Source organism: Nyctibius grandis, chromosome 17, assembly GCF_013368605.1.
Source record: "Nyctibius grandis isolate bNycGra1 chromosome 17, bNycGra1.pri, whole genome shotgun sequence".
In the NCBI taxonomy this organism is placed as follows: Eukaryota; Metazoa; Chordata; class Aves; order Nyctibiiformes; family Nyctibiidae; genus Nyctibius; species Nyctibius grandis.
This window is the reverse complement of record NC_090674.1, coordinates 2,077,035-2,100,692: the sequence shown is the minus strand read 5'-3', so window position 1 is coordinate 2,100,692 and position 23,658 is coordinate 2,077,035. Positions and strand designations below refer to the sequence as shown.

The window sequence follows — 23,658 nt, the reverse complement described above, 5'->3', positions numbered from 1 at the left end:
GGGTACCAGAGATGCGGGTGATGGGGTACATCCTTCTGCCCATTTTCCCTCCATCCCGCACCATTTCTGTGGGGAAAAAAGGGAATTTTGGGGGCTTCCTACTGATTTTTTTAAGGATGTGCATCTCCAAGGGGGTATAATAACCCCTTGGGACGCTGTCGCTGAAGCAAGGGAAAGAAAAACACAAACCAGGTTACAAAATACTGCAAGGAAACACGCCGATTCCTATACGATTTATTTCCACGCTCCCAAAATTTCCTTTCCTCTGGAAAGAGCGTGTACTCAGCTTCCAAAACCAGGGGATTTTTGTACCACATATCCTCGGATTCACAGTCAAAAAAATGGCTATTTCAGCCAAACCCCCGTTTCGGCGCAGCCGGCACCCGCTGAGCGCTCCCACCGCTATTGCTGCATCTCCAAGTGCCTCAATATATACAGATTCCTTCTTTATACAGGTAATAATATACATCATATTTATATATATATAATTTTTTATATATATATATAGATATATTCACACGCAGACACACAGACACCTTCGGCCGAAGAACCGGCACCTCCAAAGCCTGCAGGGAGGTTGCCGTTCCCACCAGTAAAAACTCCTCTCCCCCCATGCACAAGCTGGTTGAGGGGAAAAAAAGCCCATTTTTCAGTATTTTCCACCTTAAAAAAAGATAAAGGGTGATGCACCCAGGGCAGGACCACCCCCGGCATCTTTTGGGTGGCTTTTTGAGGTAGGTGCCAGGTGGGTGGGTGAGGGGGAGGTCCCCGGGGTGCTATAGCATCAGCGGGACCTGCCAGATGAGCAGGGTGCTGTCGGCATCGCCGCCCCGGCGCGGCGACTCGGCGTTGAAGTTACGGTAGCCCCGACCCCCCGAAATGATGGCCACCGAGGAGATCTCTTTGCGCGGGGTGTCGCGGGCACAAGGTCGGCTCCGCACCCAGACGTCGGGGTCATCGGCCATCTCGTAGATGGAACCGTCTTCCTCGGTGTGTGCCAGCGTGCCACCGACTGGCGCTTCCCGCACCGACAGCAGCTGCCCAGGGAGGTGGGAGGTGGATCGGAGGCGATATTGTAATAAAATCCCTTTTTTTCTAATTTCCCGAGGCAGGGGACCATCCAGTTCGGGAGGTTTCTCTTCTTCACCCTCCTCTTCCTCCTCCTGGTCGCCCTTCAGCACATCAGGTGCCAGGGTGCTCAATGCCACCGCCAAGAACTCAACAGGGCCACTGTGCCCATTGAGGGACACCATGCCTTTCCCTGCCAACAAATAAAAAGAGGGGTTTTACTAAAAACAAGCCACAAAATAAGGTTGCATCCATGTAGGGAAGGGTTTTTTTGGGTGCTCACCAGTGATTTTGGGGATGCCCTCCAAACGGGGCACGGGCAGCAGCACGATGATGCCCTGGTCGGTGCCCACCCAGAGCGAACCCTGGCAGATGAGGAGGCTGGTGACACGGACGTGTTTATGACCTGCAAGAGCAGGGAAAAAAAATAAAAGAGGGTGAGGGATGATTTTGTAGCAGCATCTTCCCAGGTAACCCATCCCCAGTGGGTTTTTCATGGGGAACACACTCCAGAGCCCCCTTAAAACCAAGCAGCATCTTTACACCAGTCTCCATGCCAGGGAGAACACTGCAAATATAAATAAATAAAAAGAGATTAAAAAAAAAGTGAGACTTCTAACGGCAAATGAATATTTTATCGCCAGGACTTAGCGCTGTGTGGCGTTGGACTCGGCGAAGCAATCTATCTGCGGAGATGCAACTCGGGTTTCTCCTCAAGGACTTTATTAATGACCCGTCGAGTTAAAAAGGATGAGGGAGCGGGAGTTCAAAAGCGCATTAATACCCAACGCTCGCTCGCCCAGGAAGAAAAGGAAGTGATCAATATTTTAACATGCCCTAAAAAAAAAAAAGAAAAAGAGGAAAAAGTGACTTACACGAGTATCGTGCTTATAACTAATTGGGCAATTAGGTCGCGCGGTAGCTGGAACGAAGAGGGAGACAAGCTAGCAAGGACGGGGTGGGTAAGAGCTGGGTGGGTGGACACGGCTGGGAGATGGTGTTGGACAGTAAGCTGGGGGAAAAAAGGGGTGTGTGGGGCAATGGCAGTGGGGTGCACGCATAGGTGCAAGGACAGAGCGTGAGGATGCACATGTTGGGATGAAGATGGCCACAAGGACGCACACACAGGGATGAAGATGGGTGCAAGGATGGAGCGCAAGGATGCACATGTGGGGATGAAGATGGGTGCAAGGATGGGCACATGGGGAAGAAGATGGGTGTAAGGATGAGGTGCAAGGATGCAGGCATGGGGATGAAGATGGGTGTAAGGATAGGGCGCAAAGATGCACGTGTGATGAAGATGGGTGCAGGGATGCACACACAGGCATGAAGACGGGTTCAAGGATGCGGTGCAAGGATGGATGCATGGGGTGAAGATGGGTGCAAAGATGGGTGCAAAAATGGGATGCAAGGACACACGCATGGGTGCAAAGATGCCACCAGCTCCATCTCCACAGTCAATGAGGAGAGACCCCAGAGGTCCAAGCTCAAACCTTTACACTTTAACCAGATAAACTCTTTGCACAGTTTCACTGCAAATCAGCACAGCCCCAAAACAAAGCAACACGTCTAATGGGGTGATGCCTTGCCCATTAATTGCAATTAAGAGCCAGGGGGAAAGGGGAGCTCACCCGGCAGGACGAAGGTGGTCTTGGTGGCGATGTTGATCTCCTGCAGATGCTCCAGCGTCTCGGTGTGGAAGAGGCGGATGGAGGAACCCGAGGAAAAGGCCATCCAGACCCCGCTGCCCGCCTTGATCATGTGTGTGACGCTGGCCTCTGCGTCCGGGTGGGCCTCGAAGGTTTGCTGCCAAAAGGGGAATTGCAAAAAAGAAATCCCAGGGTTGCTCCCTCAAATTGCTGCTAGCTCGGGCTCTCTCCAGGAGCTGCACGAGGAGGGGACCAGAGTGACCTTGAGGTCCCATCCCTCCACGCCAGCTCCAGCTTGGGCAGAGGACACTGAAAACCAGCCCATCATCAAACCCTTCTTGGGTTTTTTTTTGGATGATAATACAGCCTTTCCCCCGCCTCCAGGGTTTGTTTTCTTCTTTAAAAGACTCATTTTGCTGGACTAGATTCATCTGCAAAACCCATCCAAAGATGGGATGAGACCTTCCTGCTTCTCTCCTACCCCAAAAATCAGCAATTAAAGGCTCAGCCTCCCTGCAAGAGCTATTGAGGATACAAAGCACAGGAAAAACACCTTTTTTTTCTTTTGTATCAAAAAAATCACCCTTGCTGCAGATATCCCAAAATAAAAACTCATATTAGCATTGAAGGATTCAGTCACTGGGGGAAAAACCTGCACGCAGCATCTTCCCCTTCATTTCTCCTATGGCTTTGAAACAGTTTTTGCTTTAAAATTTGCTTTTATATATAAAAAAAATGAGGAGCAGGTATTGATGCCCTTCCCGGAGAGGGCCAGCATAGAGCATCCCCCCAAAAAGCTTCCACAAAACGGGGTGGATAGAAAGTTTTGAGTGATCCCCCCCTTGTTCCCCACCCTACATGGGATTTATTCCCAAGTCACTGGTCCCATCCAGGCAGACCCAAGACCCTACTACACAGCTCTCCATCAAATACTATTTATACCATCCCCCACCCTATTTTTTCTTCCTCCCTCATCACTTTTCTGCTGCAAGAATTCCCACCCAGCTCCTGTCATAAATAAAATCAGAGACAGAAAACGAATCCAGTCCTCGATGCATTATTCATTCCCAGCACCGCCGTTAGGCTGGATTTACGACAGCTAATACATGCAAACTAAGTTTGGGCACTAAATGTGAGAATTAAAGGTGGGAGAAGTGTGTTCTGTTTGGTTTTGTTTTTTTTTTTTTTAAAAAAAGGAACTATTCAGCATTCCCTGTTTATGCACTGCAGGAAATGGCTCAGCATCCTCCTCCTGCTTGACCTGATGTGGGAAGGAAGGGACCCAAAAGTGATGAAAAGCAGCAAAAAGCAGCAATAAAAGGTTGATTTGGGCATTGCACAGGCAGGGGTGTGCCCACGTGCATCCTTTGGGGCACAAACCTGTGTGTTTTCGCCCCCCAAAGCCACCTCTGTGTCCCCCCGCGGGTGCAGCACAGGGGTCCTGGCCATGCTCCCTACCTGGGCACGGAGGCTGGTGGCATCGAGGACGGTGACCTGGTTGGTGCAGCTGGCCCAGAGGGTCTCGTCCAGCGTGAGGAGGGCTCGTACGGGGCCGGTACCCACGGCCAGGCAGGTGGGCTGCTCCGCCGGGTCCCACAGCCCGCCTACAGCAGAGGTGCCGGGATGAGGCGGGGAGGGTCAAGAAGATGCTCAGCAAAATGGAAAAATCATCTTTTGATGCAGCTGAAACCACCCTGAACAGCTGCCGGGGTTGGCTGCAAACCCCTCGTGTCCCCAGTGTCACCTCAGCTGCCTCCGAGCATCTTAATCCCACAACCAAAAGGACGGGGCGACCTTGCACCCCCAGCTTCACCCCCCCAAAGTCCCTTTGTCCCCGCACAAACAGCTTTTTAGCAGCAAACAACCAGCTACCTGCAACACTTGGGGCACGTTCCTTGCTGCAAAAGCCCAAAATTCCCTTTTTTTTTTTTTTTTTTTTTGAAAAAGAAAATTTCTTTGCTCTGGAAGCGACACTCCAGAGTCAATTCATCCGGGGCTGATCTGGAGCATCTCTGTGACCAGCATCCAGTCTGGATCCAGATGAATTCACCACCAGCGGTGGCTTCAATAGATAATTCCTCTCCTTTTCTTATTTCCAATGCCATTTTTTCAAATAAAACCACAAGATCCAAGGGATAAAAGAACCCTTCGGACGCTCAGACCTCTGCTCCCATCGGCAGGAGTTTGCAACCGAGTCGCCTTTCATCAAATCTGAATTTTCCCCTAGAAATGAGCTATTTTGGGAAAGCTTTTTCCTTCCAAAAAGATGGGGATAAGATTAAACCCCCCACCCCGCAGCCCTCGCAGCAGCTTGTTGCCTTCAATGTGCATTTATGCGATTGAAATTAAATTAAAGCCACTTTATTAATTGGCTTCCACGGTTGCTAGGAGGTGGGAAAGGGGATGTGCAGCGCCCCAAAATGCAAATTAAATGGATTTATTGGCTCTGCGTTGACTTGGGTGCTGCTCGCTGCAGGTTTTCAGAGCAAATGAAGGGTTTTGTCCAAAAATAGGCCAATGCAGCACATTATTCGAGGCTCTTTCCTACCCTCTAGTGATGAAGCAAAGGTATTTAACAGCCCAGGCGAGGAGTCTCTGGGGGGGAGAAAGGCTCTCAGCAAGCTGCAGCTTTGGCCTGAGCTGGAGCCAGGGAAAATAAACCCCAAATCAAGCTAATAAAGGAGAAGGTTTTTTGCATGGATGGAGTTTTGAAGGGGTCAACTCGGCTTATAGCACCAAAAAAGGTGATTTTTTTCGAAGCCTAAAGCTCTGAGTCCTTGTGCATCCTGGTGTCATACCCTTCCCTCAGCCCCAAGCGCAACCACTCTCCGAGCAAACCCTTTGTTGAGGTATCAACCCCTCACCAGGACTGTTTTCCACACATTTTTGGCCCAAACCGAGCCCCTCTTCTGTTCCTCCTGGCAATGCAAAATAGCATTTTTCCCCCCCTCCAAGGGGAAAAATGAAATAGTGGGGGAAAAAAAATGAAAAAATTACATTTATCACTATTTTAGCAGCCAACATATCTCACTGGCACAAAGAAGCTCCTGCTCCATGTTTTTTTTAGGGTGTCCCACCAAAAAGCTTGCACGGGGGTGCCCTCACCGTTGCTCCTGGGGTAGGCGGCCACGGTCCCATCCTGCAACCCCGCAAACAGGTACTCAGGGCTGTGCTTCAAGCAGAGGACTGGTTGCATGCCGGGGCTTTTGCAGGTCAACAAGCACTGCGTCCCCGTGTCCACGCTGCCGTAGACCACGATGCTGGGGAAGGAATGGGATGGGGAGATGCAGGAGATCGTGCCGGTCCTCAAGGTTGGGTGCTGGTGATGGCACCAAAGGATGGACGCAGAAGACGCGGGCTCACCTGCCATCCCGCAAGCCCAAGCACACGGTGGGATGGGGGGATGCCGAGGGCTGTTCGGGGGGCGGTCGGGGCTCCTGGGTGCCCGCCGGTTCCCCCTCGCCCACCTCGGGGATGTACTCTATGCACAGCACCGGCGAAGCCACCGGGAAGGACTTCACCGTCCGTGGCACAGCGCGGTTGAGGGAGAAGATCTCCACCTGTCCCCCTGCGCCTTCCTGGCCACCCCCAACCTGCAGGGACCAGGAAATGGGTGTTAGCAACAGCCATGAGCACTGGAGATGGGGGTTTGCAGCCAGCGTGACCCAAACCCGGTGGGTTTTGCCCCGTTTTGGGGCCGTTTTGCTCACCCAGAGGTAGCCCTGCGGTAGCGAGGTACTGATGGCGGAGAAGCCCAGCAGCGAGGACTGCACGGGGTTGTGCACGGCGGCGCCGAGCTGGGGGAGAGACCGGGGTATGGAGGGGTCCGTAACACCCCCAAATTACCCCAGCGTGTGCAGGGTATCAGTGCACGCCCCAACAAATCAGGATCCAGCCAAAGCCCAGCTTGTATTTTCAATTTTCCAGGATGGATTGCACCAATTGCTGCCATTGCAACTAGTTTGGTCATCCCATCCAGCCCATCCACCATGGGATTTCTTTCTGCCTTTATTCCCCAAAAAAAGATGGATGTAAAGGGGAAGGAGGTATTGGAGGGGCTTGAAGAAGAGGTTGGCCATCGCTCTTACCTGCAGATCAAGGGCCTTGGAGAAGGCGAGCATGTGGCAGGAGAGGATGGGGCACCAGAAAGGAGCTTTGCTCTTCTTGTCTTCATCGGGACAGAGCCAGCCCGGCTGGTTCTCCTCCCCTGCGGTGAGCAGAGGAGATCCAGGACAGTCGAGACACCCCCCAGCATCTCTCCCCTCCCTGATGGGACCCCAAAATTAGTAATATGGGGTGCAGGGCTCTCCTCTCCAACCCCAAACCACCATCATCTTCAGACCTGGGGCACATCTCATCCCTTTCCTCCAAACTATTGCACCCCACCGCAGCACGCAGCCAAACAACCGCCTAGAGCAGCAGCAAAACAAGCTCCAAACCCCAAATAATATCTATATATAAAGGGCAAAAAAACACACCCTAATGTGTTTCTTCACATTAGGCTTTAATGTGTTTTCGTTTCTAACCCATGGATACAGGATTATCCCCTAGGCATCCCAGATTGAAAAACACACACATAAACTGTTAAAAACAAGAGAATCAAAACTCATTCCAGCCCAGGGGGATCCGAGCACTCAAATAGGATTTTAAATGATTTTTTTTTTTTCTTTCTTCCATTAAACTTTTTTTTCTGCAGCAGCTGTGGAGTTAAATAGCAATAGGGATAGGGAAGTGGCAGGAGGGGTGGCTCCTGCTTTGCGTATTCATCCCATTTCACAGAAAACAGACACCATCAGCACGAGAGCCAACAGAAACCCATCTCCACACGATGCCAACCCGGAGATGCCCCCCTAGAGCAGCAAAATGCAATGCATTTTGGGTCAGAATTATTGATTCCCATCATTTCCAGCGTGCAAACCCCCAAAAAGTTCTCCATCACCTTGCTCTGAATTTTTTCTCCCGCCCTGTTTTGTGTCAGGTTGTTTGGAGTGATGCAAACTCCCCCTCTGCTCCCAAATTTGGCTTTTCAAAGCGAGGACGATGGCAAGCAACATGCAACGGGGCTACTCACGCAGTCCTATCTTGGCCAAGTGCAGGCGGTTCACCCAGGAGATCTTGCTCAGGGGGTTTGGAGTGATGAAGACCACCATGACGCTGATGGGGCGGCCAGACCTGTGTAGGGAAAGCATTACCAGGTCTATCTTCAGCCTCTTCTTCCTCCTCCCCAGGGTGGGAAGAGCCCACCCATGATCTGCAAACTCACTTGTCCGGCTTCCCAGGCAGCAGGAGACGGAGGCGGCACTTGTTGGCGGAGTGGATCTCCTCCTCCTTCACCTTCATCATCCTCTGGAGGGCCAAGCACCAGTCCTGGGCCACCGTCATGTTCAGGTTCTGGGAGAAAAGTCATAAATCATGGAAGTGCCTCCAAAACAAGCCTGAATCTTCCCCAAATTTCATCCACGGGGTTCAGGAGGGGGACAACGTGTCCAGCGGTCCCTGAGGAACCACATGGTTATTGCAAAGCGCCCAGGCTTGGTTCTACCCACATCACGAGTTTGACCCCACTTTGGCACGTAGGTACCTGGTAGGTGCCATGCAAGGTGCTGATGAGAAGGGTGATCTGCTCCACCACCGCCAGGTCCTTCTGCAGGTCCTGCAGCTCCTGGAAGAGCCGTGGTGGCCCCAGGTAGACTTTATCTTGGGTGGAGATACAGAGAAACGAGGTTCATGGAGGATGTTCCATCCCACCCCATGGAAACCAGCCCCCCACCGGATCAAGGGACGGGTGCTCACTGTGCGAAGTCTGCCCGGCTGGCGCGTGCTTCTTGGCACCAGCGTTGTGGATGATGATGTTGTCCTTGTCATAGGCGCCACTCTCCTGCCCCACCTCCACCACCTGCACCTGCGGGAGGGCCGTGCTCCACTTCACCACGTATTTGGGCCCCAAAGGCACCAGGCTGCTAATTTCCAGCTGGCCTCTGCCGAGGGAGGATGCAAATATATGTAAATAAGTCAGCAGGAGCTGTAGCTTGCTCTGCAAGCCCTTGCAAAACGCACGTTGCAAGCTGAACCCCCATTTGCAACCCCACACCGTGCACCAGTGCATGCCTGCACCCCCAAACGTGGGGCACGCAACCACAGCAGAGCACGCTCAGCACCTACCCTGGGTTCACCGGCCTGGAAGAGTGGAAGAAACGATTAATAAAGAGGTATGATGGGGAGCTCAAGGAGGGTTTTTCCCTTTGCAGCATCAACCTCCACCAAGCCCTGAGGTCTCAGCAGGCTCCTGGACCCTGCACCAGCTCCCAGACCCCACACCAGCCCCCAGACCCCACAGCACCAGGAGATGGAGTCATGCCAAAAGTAGAAGGCAAAGCAACCCCAAACCAGGGGGGTTCCCCCTCCAAAACAAAGTGAGGTGGGTTTAAAAGCCTTTGGGGTAGAGCTAGCAAAACCCACTCAGCCCAAAATCAAGGTGGGGACGGGGGAAGGTCGCTACGTCGACGCTTTGCAAAGTGATTTTGGGGTCTGGGGCCGCCGGCACGTACTTGAAGTTGATGTTGGCGCAGACCAGCATGTCGTTGAGGAGGAAAACCTTCCGTTCCTTGGACTTGATGAGCTGCCCCCGGTCACCGTACACCGTCTCTGTCAGCGTCTCGCAGAGCAGGAGCTGCCGCTGCCCCGAGCTCAGCAGCTGTGGAGGGGATGGAGCAAGTGGGGGGAGCTCAGCCTGGGGGGCTCTTGTAAACCTCCTGCCCCAAAATTTCGGTTGCTTTTCCCTCATTGCAAGGATTATCCTCCAGCCAGGAGCATTCACAGCCCCAAGCTCTGCAGAGATGGCCGTGCAACATGCTCTGAGGCTGCACAACACAAAAACCCTTTGCACCCTCTATGTCCAACCACCAAGAGAGCAGAGCCCTAAAAGACCAACATGGCCCCATTTCACAGTCCATTTTGGGTCTCTTTTCATCCCCTGAGCCTAAATCCTGATGCCAGGGCTGAGCTGCCGCGTGCCCCGCTGCGGTTTTTGCCACGATGGCCGTCCCCAGCCCAGGATGTGTCGCAATAGCTTCATTTAGGGGTGGTTTGGGTTTTTTTTCCACTAGTGGTTGCAAAATCAGGCAGATGAGACAAAGTGGCTCGTCCTTGTTTTTCCCTGGAGGGGAATTTCCCCGTGCCAGCCTCATGATTTGCTTTTGCTCAACGTCCTTTCAGAGAAAACGGGGATCCCGGCTTCCCGGAGAGGAAGGTGGAAGCTGCTAAGCTCAACCACCAGCTCCAAAACCCCACTGATGAGGAGGATGAAGAGGCTGAAGGACCCACCTTGTTGAGGCTGCTGCGGTCACTGATGCTCTTGCTGAGCTGTTGGATTTCGGCGACTTGGTCAGCCAAGCGTTTCTGCTCGTTGAGCTTCTCTGCCAACGTCTCCAGCTCGGTGAGGGCCAGCTGGAGGGACAGGCGGTCCGCGTGGCCCTTGGGGGTGTTTTTCAGCATGTCCTGGAGTAGGAAAAAGACAGGGGACAAAAAGCCACCCCAGGAAAATCAGCCACGTTGGGGAATGCTACCATTGGAAGCGCTTTTGGCACCTCAAAGCTTGGAAGATGATCCTTGGGAAAGTCCCCAAAGCTGCAACCAAGATGCCAACCCAAAAACACGTCCCTTGCTAAACCCTTTCCCACAGCACCAAGGCTGCAAAAAATAGGGTGCAAAGCAAGGTGGGTGCAGGTGCCCCTCGCCTGTACCTGCAGGAGTAGGATGAACTGGGGGAACCTCTGGATTGGCTTCACCATCAGCCCATAGAGCGTGACCCGGTCGGCGCTGGCCATCTGCCTCTTCTGCAGGGGGAAAAAAGCCAAAAAAAGAGGAGTTTTCACCCATAACGGTGACCAGCAGCACTGTGCACCCGCATTTGGGTCCTGCTGACCTTGAGGAAGTCGAGGAAGGCGGGTTTGGTGAGACAAGCCTTCTTGATGAGGGACATGGCAGTGGTGAAGTTGTTGACATAGTCACTGTAGACGTCCAACACCATCGACTTGGAGAACTGGGGAGGAGGAGAGCCGCAATGGCGTGGGGCTGCCCCAAAAAGGGGGGTCAGCAAAGCGTGGGGGTGCTTGTGTGTTTTTGGAGTGATGCTGAGGATGCTGGTGGTACCCCAGGTTGGGGCTGCACCAATTAAATCCTCCAACCCTCCCCGCTATCATCGGGAGGGGTCCCAGAGGAAGCTTTGGCAGCAGTCCCCCGACTTTTCCTCCTACCGAGGCCACGAAGAGGTCCCCGATCTTCTCCGCCGAGTCCCACTCGGCCACGCGGGAGGCGAGGGCGATCTGGAACATGGAGTGGCACTGCAGGATCTCCTTGAGACGAAAAAACACCACCTGGCACTTCCTAGCGCTCAGCACCTTCGGCTCCATCTCCATCAGCGGGTTCCTGTAATCCTGCGGGAGATGCCGCCGCATCAGCATCCCCGTATCTCTGCGCCCCCCCCACCCTTAGAACCCCCCCCAAAAAAAGGGGGTCCCCCACCTGCAGGATGCGTTTCAGGGAGTCCACGTAGCTCCGCTCGCTCTGCACAATGGAGCCCAGGATGTGCCGCCGCACCACCTGCAATGATGCCGGGGCTCAGCCATGGTTCCCCCACCACCCCCCCAAAAAATAAGATTGGAGGGGGGCACCATGGGCACAGCGTGCTGCAGAAGTGCTGACACAGCGGCATCGCTTTCTGCTGACTCGCCGTTTCCTTGATTGCTCAATCACGGGATCAAGGGGAAGCCCTGCCCACCCCAAACCCCCCCGAACCCCCAACCCACCCCACACCGACCTGCTGCGGGCTCAGCCCCTCGGGCATGGGGCCCAGCTCTGGCGGCGGGTGCTTCATGTCGGAGACGGTGACCTCCAGGAAACCCGTGTCCTCCTCCTCCGAGTCCCCTGCAGGGAAAAAAACCACAACCAAATGCCAAAAAAACCCCACAATTTTAGACTTTTTTGGGGTCTAAAAAGCCCACAGCCCCCTCGGCTGCGATGCTGGGGGGCTGTACTTGGGTTTGGAGCTGCAAGCAGAGATGGATGCCAGCATCGTGTGTCTGTCCCCAAGCGCCGGCCACTGTCACCGGACACCAGCATGAGTCAGGCTGTGAGCAGGGACCGAGCCAGGTCCCTGCAGGGAGGGGACAAAAATGGTCCCCCCCCTCCCCAAAAAGCCACACGGATTGAGGGAACAACACCCCATTCTCGCTCCAAGGGTGGGTGCGAGCAGGGAAAATGGGGGGTGGGAAAAGGAGACAGAAGCAGTGCGGAAGGAAATGGGGAAGGTGAGCGGCGAGCGCCCGCTGCCCCGCACGGCGATCCCTTACCCGAGGCCGAAGCAGCTGAGGAGGAGGAGGGCGAGCGAGCCAAGGCGGCCGTGACATCGCCACGACGTGGGGACGGCTGCTTCTTCCACATGGCCGCTACAGCCACCCCCTGGCCCCATCCCCGGCCCCTATAAATAGCTGGTACCAGGGAGGACCGTCCAGGCTAGAGGGGAGGGCACTGGCGGCCGGGTGACCTTTTTCCTTCCCTAATTTTGGCAGGGAGGATCTCCATGCCCTTGGCCACCAGCTCCGTCACCTCCTCCTCCCCATCTCCATGCCCTGGGGACGGGATGCTCCGCAGCACCCTGGCGACAAGACGCCCTCCAGCACCCTGGGGACCCTAAAAAGCATTTAAGCCCCTACCCTGGAGAGATGAAGCCATATCAGGGACATGCAGCGAGGCCGGGACACACACGCCTGATCCCCCAGGCAGCCCCAGCTGAGCCACGGGGCCACCCACCGGGATCCTACCTCCCCCGTGATGCTCCAGGGAGACCCTCGAGCTCCGGCGGGCAGGCGGCTGCTTTTCCGCCTCCGCCGCCCTCCTCCTTCGCTCCCCATCCCCTACGTGACAGCGGGAGGGTTAGGGAAAACACCCCAAAAATCAGTTATTTCAGGGCAGATCCTGCTCTGTGTCCAAGGGGGAGCACCCATGGGTGCTGGAGTCGTGGGGTGACTGTGCTGCTCCCACAAAAGGACATGGGTGCTTGGAGCAAGGAGCGAGCTGAACCGACTGAGCTTGCATGGGGATGCAAAGAGTGAAAAAAAAATCAAATAAAAGCTTAAAATGCAGAAAATAAATCAGGGAAAGCTGAAAGCTGTGAGGATTCATAATGAATTTTTTAAAAAATACCCTCAAAAAGGCTTTTTTTTTGTGTCTCAGAAGCAAGGAGGGGAGTTTCCTCACTTACCTGGCATTTCTTTCCGGTGCAGGAACGTCACCTTCCTCATCACCGCGATCTTGGTCTTCTCCAAACCATCCTTGGTGCCACTTTTGGCCGCTTTCATCAGCTGGGTCATCTGGGCAGGGGGACGAGAGGGACCGGGAGGCTCGAGGCAGCACCGGGACCCTGTTTTGGGTCCGGATACAGCGGTGCCACCCCCTTGGGGACATCCCCTGTGAGCATCATCCCCCGTTTTGGGTCCAGATACAGCAGTGCCACCCCCCTGGGGACATCTCCTCTGAGCACCATCCCTCATTTTGGGTCCAGATACAGCAGTGCCACCCCCTTGGGGACATCTCCTCTAAGCATCATCCCTCATTTCAGGTCTGAATGCAGTGTTGTCACCTCCCTGGGGACATCACCTGTGAGCACCATCCCTCATTTTGGGTCCAGATACAGCAGTGCCACCCCCCTGGGGACATCTCCTCTGAGCATCGTCCCCTGTTTTGGGTCCAGACACAGCAGTGCCACCCCCTTGGGGACATCTCTGAGCATTGTCCCCCATTTTGGGTCCAGATATGGCAGTGCCACCCCCTTGGGGACATCTCCTCTGAGCATCATCCCTCATTTCAGGTCTGAATGCAGTGGTGTCACCTCCTTGGGGACATCTCCCCTGAGCATGATCCCTCATTTCGGATCCCAATGCAGCTGTACCATTCCCTTGGGGACGTCCCCTCCGAGCATTGTCCCCGTTTTCCCACGCATCCCAATGGGGAGGAAGAGGAGGCACAGGGCCGAGGAAGAAGGATGCTCCAGCATCCCTCCTCCCTCCGCAGGGATGTGGCTGCATGCAAGCGGGCGCGGGCAAAGCTGGAGCGTGCAGCGAAAGCGAAGAGGAGGGAGGGACGGGAGGCACCAGCGCACCCATCCCCTCCTCGTGGCTGGGGGTTTATGTGCAGGAGAGCGCAGGGTGGGGGGTGTTGGCCTTTCCCACCCCAAATCACAGCGGGGTTCAGCCTAAGCTCACATCGGCGTCGCCTTCCCACCCCAAACCAGCCCTAAAGTACCAGTCTGGATGGTTTAGGGCTGCGAAAGGCTTTGCACTAAGTTTTTACGCTACCCAAGAATCTCCTTCCCCACCTGATTTCCACCCCGTATCAGAGGGGGGAAAAAAACCTTCTCAGCTCCATCTATCCCACAGGTCACTTTGCTTCGTCCAAACACCCCTTAAAAAACAAACCACCCAAAAATCAAACACTTTGGGCAGCTGGAGGCCAGGGAGCTGCAAGACACATGGACACAAGAGGCACCTTTGCGGTGCCTAACTCAATTTTTTCCTTTTCTGGGGGATAAAATGAGATGAATTCAGGCTGGATAAACTCCGTGAGGTTTTTTTTTTTCCCCACCCCTTGAGAAATTTGGGGGACAAGGGACAGAGGAGGGACGGTACCTTCCAATCGTACTTCTGCTTCAGCTCCTGCATGTCTCTCCCCCCAACTCTTAAAGCCAGGATGTCCCTCTTAGTCCTGGCGTATCTCTCCTTTAGTCTATTCAGGTCTGGAGAAAGCTGAGCCCAAAGCAAACCAGGCGGGAGGAGAAGGCAGAGGAGGCGAGAGAAGGCAGAGAAGAGAGATCCAGGTAAGCAGCCAACACAAAAAGAGGAGAAATCACCCCAAAGCAGCACAGTACAGGCAGCATCATCCCAAAGTCTGGCTTTGCTCGAGCAGGGAAGGGAGCAAGCGTGGGGGAAGGCAGCAGCCACGCTCCAGCAATGCCGAAATGCAAAAGGAAAGGGGGGAAAAAAAAGGGGAAGGATGAAAATAAAAAGAAATGAAATCCCCAGAGTTTTGTGGTGGCTTCGCATCGGGTGACCCCGGGGACCGCGGCATCCTCTGCTTCAGCATCTGCTCCAGTGCCTTTGTATAACCAAACCCCAGGAAAAATAAAAGGAAAATAATAATAATAAAAAAAATAAATCCAAGCGTTACCTTGGGCTGGAAGGATGCCCGCTGCTTGGCCGGCTCGGCCTCCGGCTTGGTTTCCTCGCCCGAATCCTCGCTGTAGCTCTCGAACTCGCTCGAGCTCCAGCCCAAATCCTCGCCCGCCCGCGGCCCCTCCTCGTAGCTCAGCCTGCGCTCCGTCCCCGGGCCTGGCAAGGGAAAACCAGCTCCTTTTCCTTCCCGAAAAGCAATTTTCCCTTCCCCAGGGACCCACAAAAGAGATGCCCCAAATCCTCAGGGGGGCTTGCAATCCCTTTGAGAACACATCTGCCTTCAGCCCTCCCAAATCCCAGCAGTTTCCCCACGGTTATCCCCCCCTCCTCATCCTCTTCTAGGATGAGCTCCTCCATCCTGGAGCATGCCTCAGTTTTCCCAGCTGGAAAATGGGCTCGTGGTCCCTGGGGAAGCAGGGACGGGGTGGGGGGAAGGTCTGTCCCTACCGTCCTGCTCGGCATCGAGGGTTTCACAGGGGACATCGTCGTAGATCACATCGTCCTCCACCACCGGGAACTCGAAGCGTTCACCTTTGCAGGGACAAACCCCCCCAGGGCCTCAGGTGAGCACTCAAGGACCAAGCCAGGATGGAGAAATCCTCCCCAACCCTTGGCAGGGGTAGGTTTTTCCAGGCATTTTAACCCACCTCGGTGGCAGCCTTTCCTCTTCCAAGTCTGGGCATTGATGTGGGGGTCTCCACCAGCCTCCCCATTGCTCACCCCCACCGGCAGCCTGTGGGGAAGGGGGTCAGGGAGCACCCTGGGGTACAAACCCCCTGGGATTGAGGTGCACCCAGTCCCTGACCCCCCCTATTACCCCCTCCTTCCTATTGCAGGGGTTCACAGGCACAGAATAAAGCTCACATCATGTCCCCCCTCATCACACATCTGCTGGTTTGTGGATTTGAGGGGAGACAGGTTTTAGGGTCACAATGCAAAAGACCCCCCAAAAAAGGCTTTTTTACCCTCGAATCGTGAGCTGCTGAAGGGCAGGAGGAGGCACCGGCATCAGAGAGCACAGGGAGAGGGTGCCCATCCCTGGTGGGGGTCCTGCCCCTCTCGCTGTGCCCCCTGAGTGCTCTGCCGGGGAGGGAGGGACAAGCTCTCCTGGTAGCCAAATTTGCAACCTTTCCCCCCAAATCTGCAGCTGAGGTGAACATCAGCCCCCTTCAAACACCCGTCCCAGGGCGTTTCCTCAACAAAGGGCTGGAGGAAGCCCCCCACCAGCCAGTTAAACACAGACCCCTGGTGATACCCAAAGCCCCCACAGATCCCCAGGGCTGCAGGGTGCACCCCAAAACCCCAGGGTTCTCCTGCTTGCAGGCCCTTTCGCAAGCAATGGGAAGAAGTTGGGGAAACTGAGGCACGGCGCCAGGCTGCAACATGCCAAATGTGTTGGAGGGGGACACACACAAACCCCAAAGCTGTGTTTTCTACTTTGAAGCACTCAAACCCTCCCTGAAATTGCCCCCCAAAACCCCACCTACCCTTCCTGGGTCCCCGGCACCAGCCCGTCTGCAGAGAGGAAAAGCAAAGAGAAACGGCGTTGGCACCCAGGGTACCCAAAGGGGACACAATGGGGACACCGGGGACCCCCCGCCTGCCCTCCTCACCGACACCGGAGCTGGCAGCTCGCCGCCTGCGAGGGGGTGCCCGGAGGACAGCCTCCCCGCTCCGCTCAACCACCGAGTCCTCTTCCTCCTCCTCCTCCTCTTCCTCGCTATCCTCAAAGTCGAAGGCTTCACCGAGGTCCTCCTCCCCGTGGGGCAGGGAGCTGGAGGTCTCCAGGGTGAGATGGTCACCTTCAGGGACAGGGAGGGGGGACAGAAGAGAACATCACCCCTCGAAAAACGCAAGAAGCAACAGCCCTTCGTGTTTTCACGACCCCGAGAGGCTCCAGTGGGGATGTGTAGGATGTCCATGGGTGATGCACCCCACTTTCTGCCCAAAGGTGGGTGTCCCCCTCCCCCCCAAAAAAAGTCTCCCCAGCTCCTGCAGGTTGACAGTACCTACTGCGGGGTGAGGGGGCACCTCAGAGGAAGCCATGGCACGGGGGGTCCGGATGCTCTGTCTGGGCCCTTCCCCGACGCTTTCCTGTGGGAGAGAAGGAGAAATGGGTTGAGAGGGGAGATCACCCCCCCCCCCAGATCCATCCTTGGGAGTGGAGGCAACGTGGGGAGACCCAAAGTGTGATGGATCCAGCTCCAGCTGCTGCAAAACCTTGCAAGGAAGAAGAAAAGTTGCTGCCAGGACCCAGTTTGTACGGCAAAGCCAGCTCGTGTGTGGTAAATCCACCCCGTGCACGGCAAATTTCTCTTGTGCATGGTCAATCCAGCCCCGAGCATCAAGCTTGAAGGTCTCGGAGGGTGGGAAGCGCCAGGCATCCTCCTAGCAATCGATGGCTCATCCGCTCCGGTAACCAGAGATGCCCGACACGACGCCCTGAAAGGTCACCAAGAGGAAGAGGAAGGATGGAGCAGGGACCCCCGTGTGCTCGAGGGACGACGCAGCAGAGAGAAACGATGCTCAAGAGGCTGCAAAGAGCAAAACGGGGCCAAATTCTGCTAATTCGGTCCTGCTGGCAGCAGCAACCGGCGCATGACAGATGCCACCACCCTGCTCCCACGAGCCGTGACCCCCACAGCGACCATTTCTCCCTCGCCTGGACCCTCATTTCCCCTGGGAGGTGGATATAGGGGACGCACAGACCCAGGATGATCCCCCCCCACCTCAAAAAAAAGGATTTACTTATTCCCTCTCCACCAAAACCCCTTCGAGCTGTGGGTGCAATTGCCCCACGTGGGTTTGCAGCAAGTCATACAGCTCCAGGGCCACATATATAAATATATATATATTTATATAGGTCTGGGGCACAGCAGGAGGGAGCTGAGGTCTGGGATCACCTCCCACATTTACACTGAACCCTGGAAAACCAGCCATAAACCCTCTGCAATCACAGCACACACACAAGCTGATGCTGCAACCCCCAACCCCGCCCCACTGCAAAGCCCCCTCCAAAAGCATCAAGCTAAAACCCATCTAACCCTTTCCCAGCCACAAAAAAATAAAAATAAAACTCCTCTTCCTCTCCTCGACCTGCGTTACCGCTGCAAATCTCCTCTTCCAGCCACTTTTGCCATGAGCCCGTTGCCTCCACGAACACATTCATAGGGATTTATTTGGGAGGAACACCCAGGAAATGTTTATTTTCACTCTTTTCCTGGCCCTCGACACAGAAAGCGGTTGGCAGCTCTCATCTGCCACCTAATCTGCTTCCCGTTAGCATGGGAGCAGCCGAGTCCCTTCTCTCCCCCTTCTGTAAGTTTTATCCCTTGGGACACGACGCCAACCAAGCCATAAATCCACAATAAACCAGGAGACGTGAGGAAAAAAGCCGTATTTCTGCAGCGACGCCTCCAAAAAATAAGCAAAGCAAGAAGAAAATAACAACGTTTGGGTAAAAATACACCCAGCAAAGCGATGCTGATGGGTTTATCCAGAAACCAGTTTGCTTACTGGTTTGCTTCGCCCTTCCAGTAACCCGATGGCTTCTGCATTCGGTGAGGGGCAGCCGGGCCCTGCAGCTCGGTCCCTATTTTATCCCGCTAGCGAGGCAGGAGAAGGTCACTTCCCATTTTGACAGTTGACATAAGCTCCCATCAGCCCGATACGTCCCAGGGCTGGGTATTTTTCCGCCGAGGAGAATTACCAGCTCTCCAAAACAACCCACCCCCCACCTTTAATTGGGTCTTGCTAAATTTAAAAATAATAATTAAAAAAAAAGGTTATTTTGCATCATTTTTTATAGTAAAACTGATATCAGAGGTAGGAGCATCCTGGTAGCAAAATGCATCCCATGGGATGGGGGAAAAGCTGGTGGGAATGAGGGAGATGCCTCCAGACCAGACTGGGATAGCAAAAAGGGGACGTAGAATAATCCAAGAAGGACGTAGGGATGCAATATAATCCGAGAAAGATGTAGGGATACGATCTCCTCCTTGAGAAACGTGAATTTAAAGCCCATGAGAGCTGCTGAGTCCTCACCCCAAACACCTCGGAGGCAGCATCACGGTTCAGCCCTGTCTCCCTCCCAACCCCGGCGGGGAGGGAAAAAATAAATAGAGCTGGAGCTAAATAAAGGCAGAAGAGCAGGGCCAGCTGCTAGGCCCAGCCCGAGCCCTCGCCTAGCAAGCTGGCACCTCTTTGGCTTTATTTTGGTTATTTTTAGCCACCATGAAGGAGCGACAGGTCCCAGCTGGTGGGGACGGGTGCCAGCCCCCAAGGGACCGGTCCCTGGTTAAAGCATCCTCCGTCCCAACCCACCGATCCTCTTTTTTTCCTTAAATATAGGAGTTTATATAAAAAAAATCCATAATATCACAGCAGGGATGCAGCCAGGATTTACCCTGGGAATCCCTCCTGCTCCTCTCCGCAGCCCCACCACGTTAATCCCTCCTTATAAATAACCCCAGACTCCTTATTAATAACCCCAGACTCCTCCTTATTAATAACCCCAGCCAAAGGTCCTGCATCTCAACTGCAGTTTCAAAGCTTATTTCACGACCTGGATGATTTTCCACCATCACCTTGGCCAAAAAAAATTGAATTAATTCCGATTATTTCCAGCGCGCGGGATGGCAGGGAGAGTGGCGCGGTCCCCAGAGCAAAGCAGGGATTTTTCTCCCCCAAACCTCAATTCTTTAAAATAATAATTAAAAACAAAAAAATCAGCAAATATTTGCTGCAAGGTAAGAGTTTTTTCCCAGCTCTAATTGGATCTGTGCGGTGTTTTATTGGTGTTTTAAGGGCTCAGTGGTTTATTTCCCAGTTTTCCAAGGAATTAATAGCGGAGATTTGAAGGTGTCAGTACAGGAATGAGGGCTCCGGTGAAGAAAAATTGTCCTGTGTCTTCAAAATTTCCTCAGATTGGGTGTTTTGATGAAGTTGTCGTTGGTGGAGGCAGCAATAAGGGCGGTGGGAATGAAATGATAGCAAAAAGATGGGGTTTTCCCCCTAAAAAAAGCCAAAAGATGCACTTTTTCAAAAAAAAAATCAAAAAAAAGGGTTTTCCCAGAAAAAAGCCAAAAGAGGGGGTTTTCCCCCTGAAAATCAATCCATGAAAATTAAGATTCCAGGCAATTTTGCAATTATATTTTAAATAAACTCTTGCCAAAAGGCATCGTCTTATCAAAAAAGCTCTTCCTGAACACAGTGTTTCCCTTTTTCACCTCAAAATGCCTCTTCTGCGCGAATATCCCACAAGTATTCCACCTAAAAACCCAGGACCTGGAAAACTGCCCCCTTTTCCCTTTTATTTTCCTTTTCAACCGATAAAAATCCATCCCTTGTCCAGCTCGCACCACGAGAAGTGCAAACACAGGGAAAACCAGGAAAAAAATCAGTAAAAACATCAGAATTATAGAACTTAAATTAAAAAATAGAGCTTATTTTGCAAAGATTTCTTGCAAACAGACCCAAAAAGCAATGAAAAAAATCTTATTTATTGCTAAAAACCACCCCGGTTTGATGCTTATCCCAATTTCCACCTTCCCATGCTTTGCAAAATTCACCTGCTGCAAACCATCCCAGAAAGTAACTCAAAGGGAGAAGAATTTTAATCAGAATTAACAAGAAAAAAGCAGAAAAATGGGCGTCCCCCCCCCCCCCATAAGTGTTTCCAGTTCCAAATTCCCAACAATTTGGGGGTTTGTTTTATTGTAAAGCTCCAAATTAAAGCTCCAAATTAAAACCTCTCCCACCCCTTGAAACTGATTTTTCCTTCCAGCAGCTCTCTGGGCTCTTTATTTTGGCTGAAAAGTGACCCAAACACCAGCATCAGGTGGTGACGCCGATGAATTTGAGCTCCTCCTCCCTAATATTCTTAATTTCTCTCTCTTTTTTTTGCAAACACCTATTCAAGCATCCTATAAAATACTGTTTTTTCCACCCCGCAAATGCATGTCTTTGCTTTTTTGCTGGTATTTTGGGGCAAAATCCACACTTTGCAACCCAACGTCTCACTAAAACACACTTAATACATTAAAAAATAAGAAAACTGGTGCAAACGGAGATGGGAAAAAATATCACGGTGACTTCAACCCCTTTGCAACCGTCACGGCCTGCGACGCAACCTCGCACCCCAATGCGACCGACGTCCAAAAAAAATCACTAAAAGGGGGAAAATTGCCATTATTTGCTGTCAAAATGATCCTGGAGGAAGCTGTAACCCCCCCAAATTGCCATTTCCCCGCAGGTGCTGCAAATCCCAGCTGGAAAAACACGGGAGGGTTTCGTAGCCTTCACAGAGTTTGCAAGAAAATGGGGTGAAAAAGGCCAGGAATGGGTGCGGAATAAACTTAACGCGCCAATGCCCACCTCCTCCTTCCCCATTGCTGCTTCTTTTTCGCTTATATATTGAAAAGCAACTAAAAAAAATAGTAAAAAATATATTTTTAGGGGGAAAACCCCATCTTTTTGCTATCGTTTCCTTCCCACCACTCGCCAAGCTGCCCCTTAAAGTCCCGAGCGCTGGCGGCTGTGGGGAGGCGAAAGGCGACCTCCTCCCCCTGCGAGAGGACGCGATAACCTATAGATATATATTTTTATATATATATACATATATATAGGGATTTATGGGCAAGGAGGGGAAGGGAGGTGGGTTGTTGCTGACCTGGGAAGGCCGCGGCTCCTCTGGCTTTGTGTCCGCATCGGCCGAGCAGGCCCCCGGCGAGGAGGCGATGGCGGATTGGGGGTAAAAAAAAAGAAAATAAAAAGCCCCACAAACCCCCAACCCCGGTGGGGATTAATCCTACTGTGACCCACACCAGGGTGAGCCCAGGGTGGGGGGACACCCAGCTGGCACCCACCCACCCACCCAACCCCAATCCCCCCAGCCGAGCGGCCACGGTCCAGCGGCGGCAGCGAGGGATGCCGGGATTTGGGGCAGCATCACCCCCCTCCTCCTTCCTCCTCCTCCTCTTCTTCAGCTCTGATTTACACCCCTGGCGTTCCCTATCCCAATAAATAACCCCCCACCCCCAGCAGGATTTAGCCCCTTCTTTGACTTTTAACCCCTTGTACACCGGGTTGACCTGTTAACCCTCTTGTCGCCGGAGCAAAACCAGCCCAAATCAGGGTTTTTTGCAGCAGAAACTTCCAAAATTTCCGCTCCAAGACGATTTTTCTCCAGGATATTTTACCCCCAACTCACCTCACAGTCCCAAAACGCAACTCCACATCCCCATTCAAGGCTATTTCCCCCCACGCCGGCTCTTTCCGGCCCTAAAACCCCGTAAAAATACACTATACAGAAAAAAAAATGCAAATTAAAGCAGCGCAAAGCCCCCACGCGAGCGTTGATTTAATCGCGATATCCCCGCTACAAACTGCGCCCATCTTACCTATTTCATGGGTGTTCGGGGCTCTGGTTTTCCTTGCCGGGAAGGAGTTTTTCCGCCGCTGTCACGGCACACCCCGGGCTTGCTGCTGCCCAGCCCTGGTGGAAAACACCCCTTGCAAACAAACCAAAGGGCTGTCAGGTTTATTCCAGCTCGAAACCAGCCCAACGAGCTCAGGGGGAAAAAAAAAAAAAAAAAATTATATATATGTATTTATATATAAATAAAATATTTATATATATTTTGTATATAAAATTATTTTTATATATTTATAGATTTATTTATAAATTATTTTTATATATTTATAGTTTTATAAATTTATTTTTATATATATTTTTAATATATATATTTTTTTTTATATATATATATTTTTACATATATCCCAGTGCCCTTCAGATGACTCACAGGTAAAAAAAAAAACCACCACCCCACCTTTTTCTTTAGGTAATGGCATTGCTGCCCTGCCAGGAAAACTTCTCTGTAAGAGGGAATAAGACCAGAATATCGTGGTGGCGAGGACTTTATCGGCGCTGTCCCAATATTTGGAACGGGGAGACCCTCCAGAACCCATTTTTGGAGGGGTTGGCAAGCAGCAAAAACATCCCAGCAGCAATCGGAGAAATTAAATTTATTTTTTCCAGTCTTTGAGGTTGCACCCTGGAGTATGAACCTCCCTGGGTGCCCCCAAGCCCCAAAAAAACTCACCCCGCACTCAGCAAAAATAAGTGAGGAGAGATTTTGTTCGCTGGCAGCTGGTGTGTTGGCACCGGCGCGGCACCCAGCGTGCGGGTGGCACTGACTCAGCCGGGGTTGGGTGCGGGCGGCAGCAGGGCCAGGCCACCCTGGAGTGTTGGGAGCTGAAATAACATTCCCCCCCCAAAAAAATAAGTGAATTAAAAATAGAAATAAATTAAAAATAAAATAAAATTAAAAATAAAATAAAATTAAAAATAGAAATAAAATTAAAAATAGAAATAAAATTAAAAATAGAAATAAAATTAAAAATAGAAATAAAATTAAAAATAAAATAAAATTAAAAATAAAATAAAATTAAAAATAAAATAAAATTAAAAATAAAATAAAATTAAAAATAAAAATAAAAATTCCACCCTGCAGATCATCTCTTCTGCAAGCCAAGGGGGCTCCTGGCTGCAGCAACCAGCCAAGAACCCCCCAAACCCCCCCCTTGCAAGGCTGCATTTTTGCAGCAGGACTTGTAACCCCCTGCAAGGGCTAAGGATGCATTTCCAGCTCCTTTCTTAGAAGCAATTTTCCTGCTTTCATGCAGGGAACCTCCATTTAGCCCCAAAAAAGTCT

The 23,658-nt window shown here is 52.5% G+C and overlaps 1 protein-coding gene across 11 annotated transcripts; it reads right to left on the bottom strand.

Moving 5' to 3' along the window:
- Nucleotides 1-220: 220 nt before the first annotated feature.
- On the bottom strand, nt 221-22,933 carry ARHGEF10L (Rho guanine nucleotide exchange factor 10 like). 11 transcript variants are annotated; one of them, XM_068414339.1, is made up of 29 exons: nt 22,774-22,933; nt 22,345-22,455; nt 16,954-17,038; nt 16,558-16,746; nt 16,432-16,459; nt 15,592-15,677; nt 15,392-15,475; nt 14,940-15,100; nt 12,979-13,087; nt 11,536-11,642; nt 11,241-11,318; nt 10,973-11,152; nt 10,642-10,758; nt 10,460-10,552; nt 10,041-10,214; nt 9,266-9,411; nt 8,880-8,894; nt 8,511-8,695; nt 8,299-8,414; nt 7,981-8,108; nt 7,789-7,889; nt 6,806-6,924; nt 6,428-6,514; nt 6,081-6,310; nt 5,823-5,977; nt 4,176-4,321; nt 2,700-2,874; nt 1,352-1,474; nt 221-1,261 (listed from the first exon to the last, which is right to left on the bottom strand). In XM_068414339.1, exons 3-29 carry the CDS (start codon nt 16,988-16,990, stop codon nt 777-779), a joined length of 3,654 nt encoding a protein of 1,217 aa, XP_068270440.1. In that variant the 5' UTR covers nt 16,991-17,038; nt 22,345-22,455; nt 22,774-22,933; the 3' UTR covers nt 221-776. The 11 variants fall into 11 exon arrangements, with proteins under 11 accessions (XP_068270440.1, XP_068270439.1, XP_068270438.1 ...); XM_068414338.1 differs by lacking the exon at nt 22,774-22,933 and having other exon boundaries at nt 22,345-22,495; XM_068414337.1 differs by lacking the exons at nt 22,345-22,455; nt 22,774-22,933 and adding an exon at nt 21,615-21,852.
- Nucleotides 22,934-23,658: the final 725 nt, after the last annotated feature.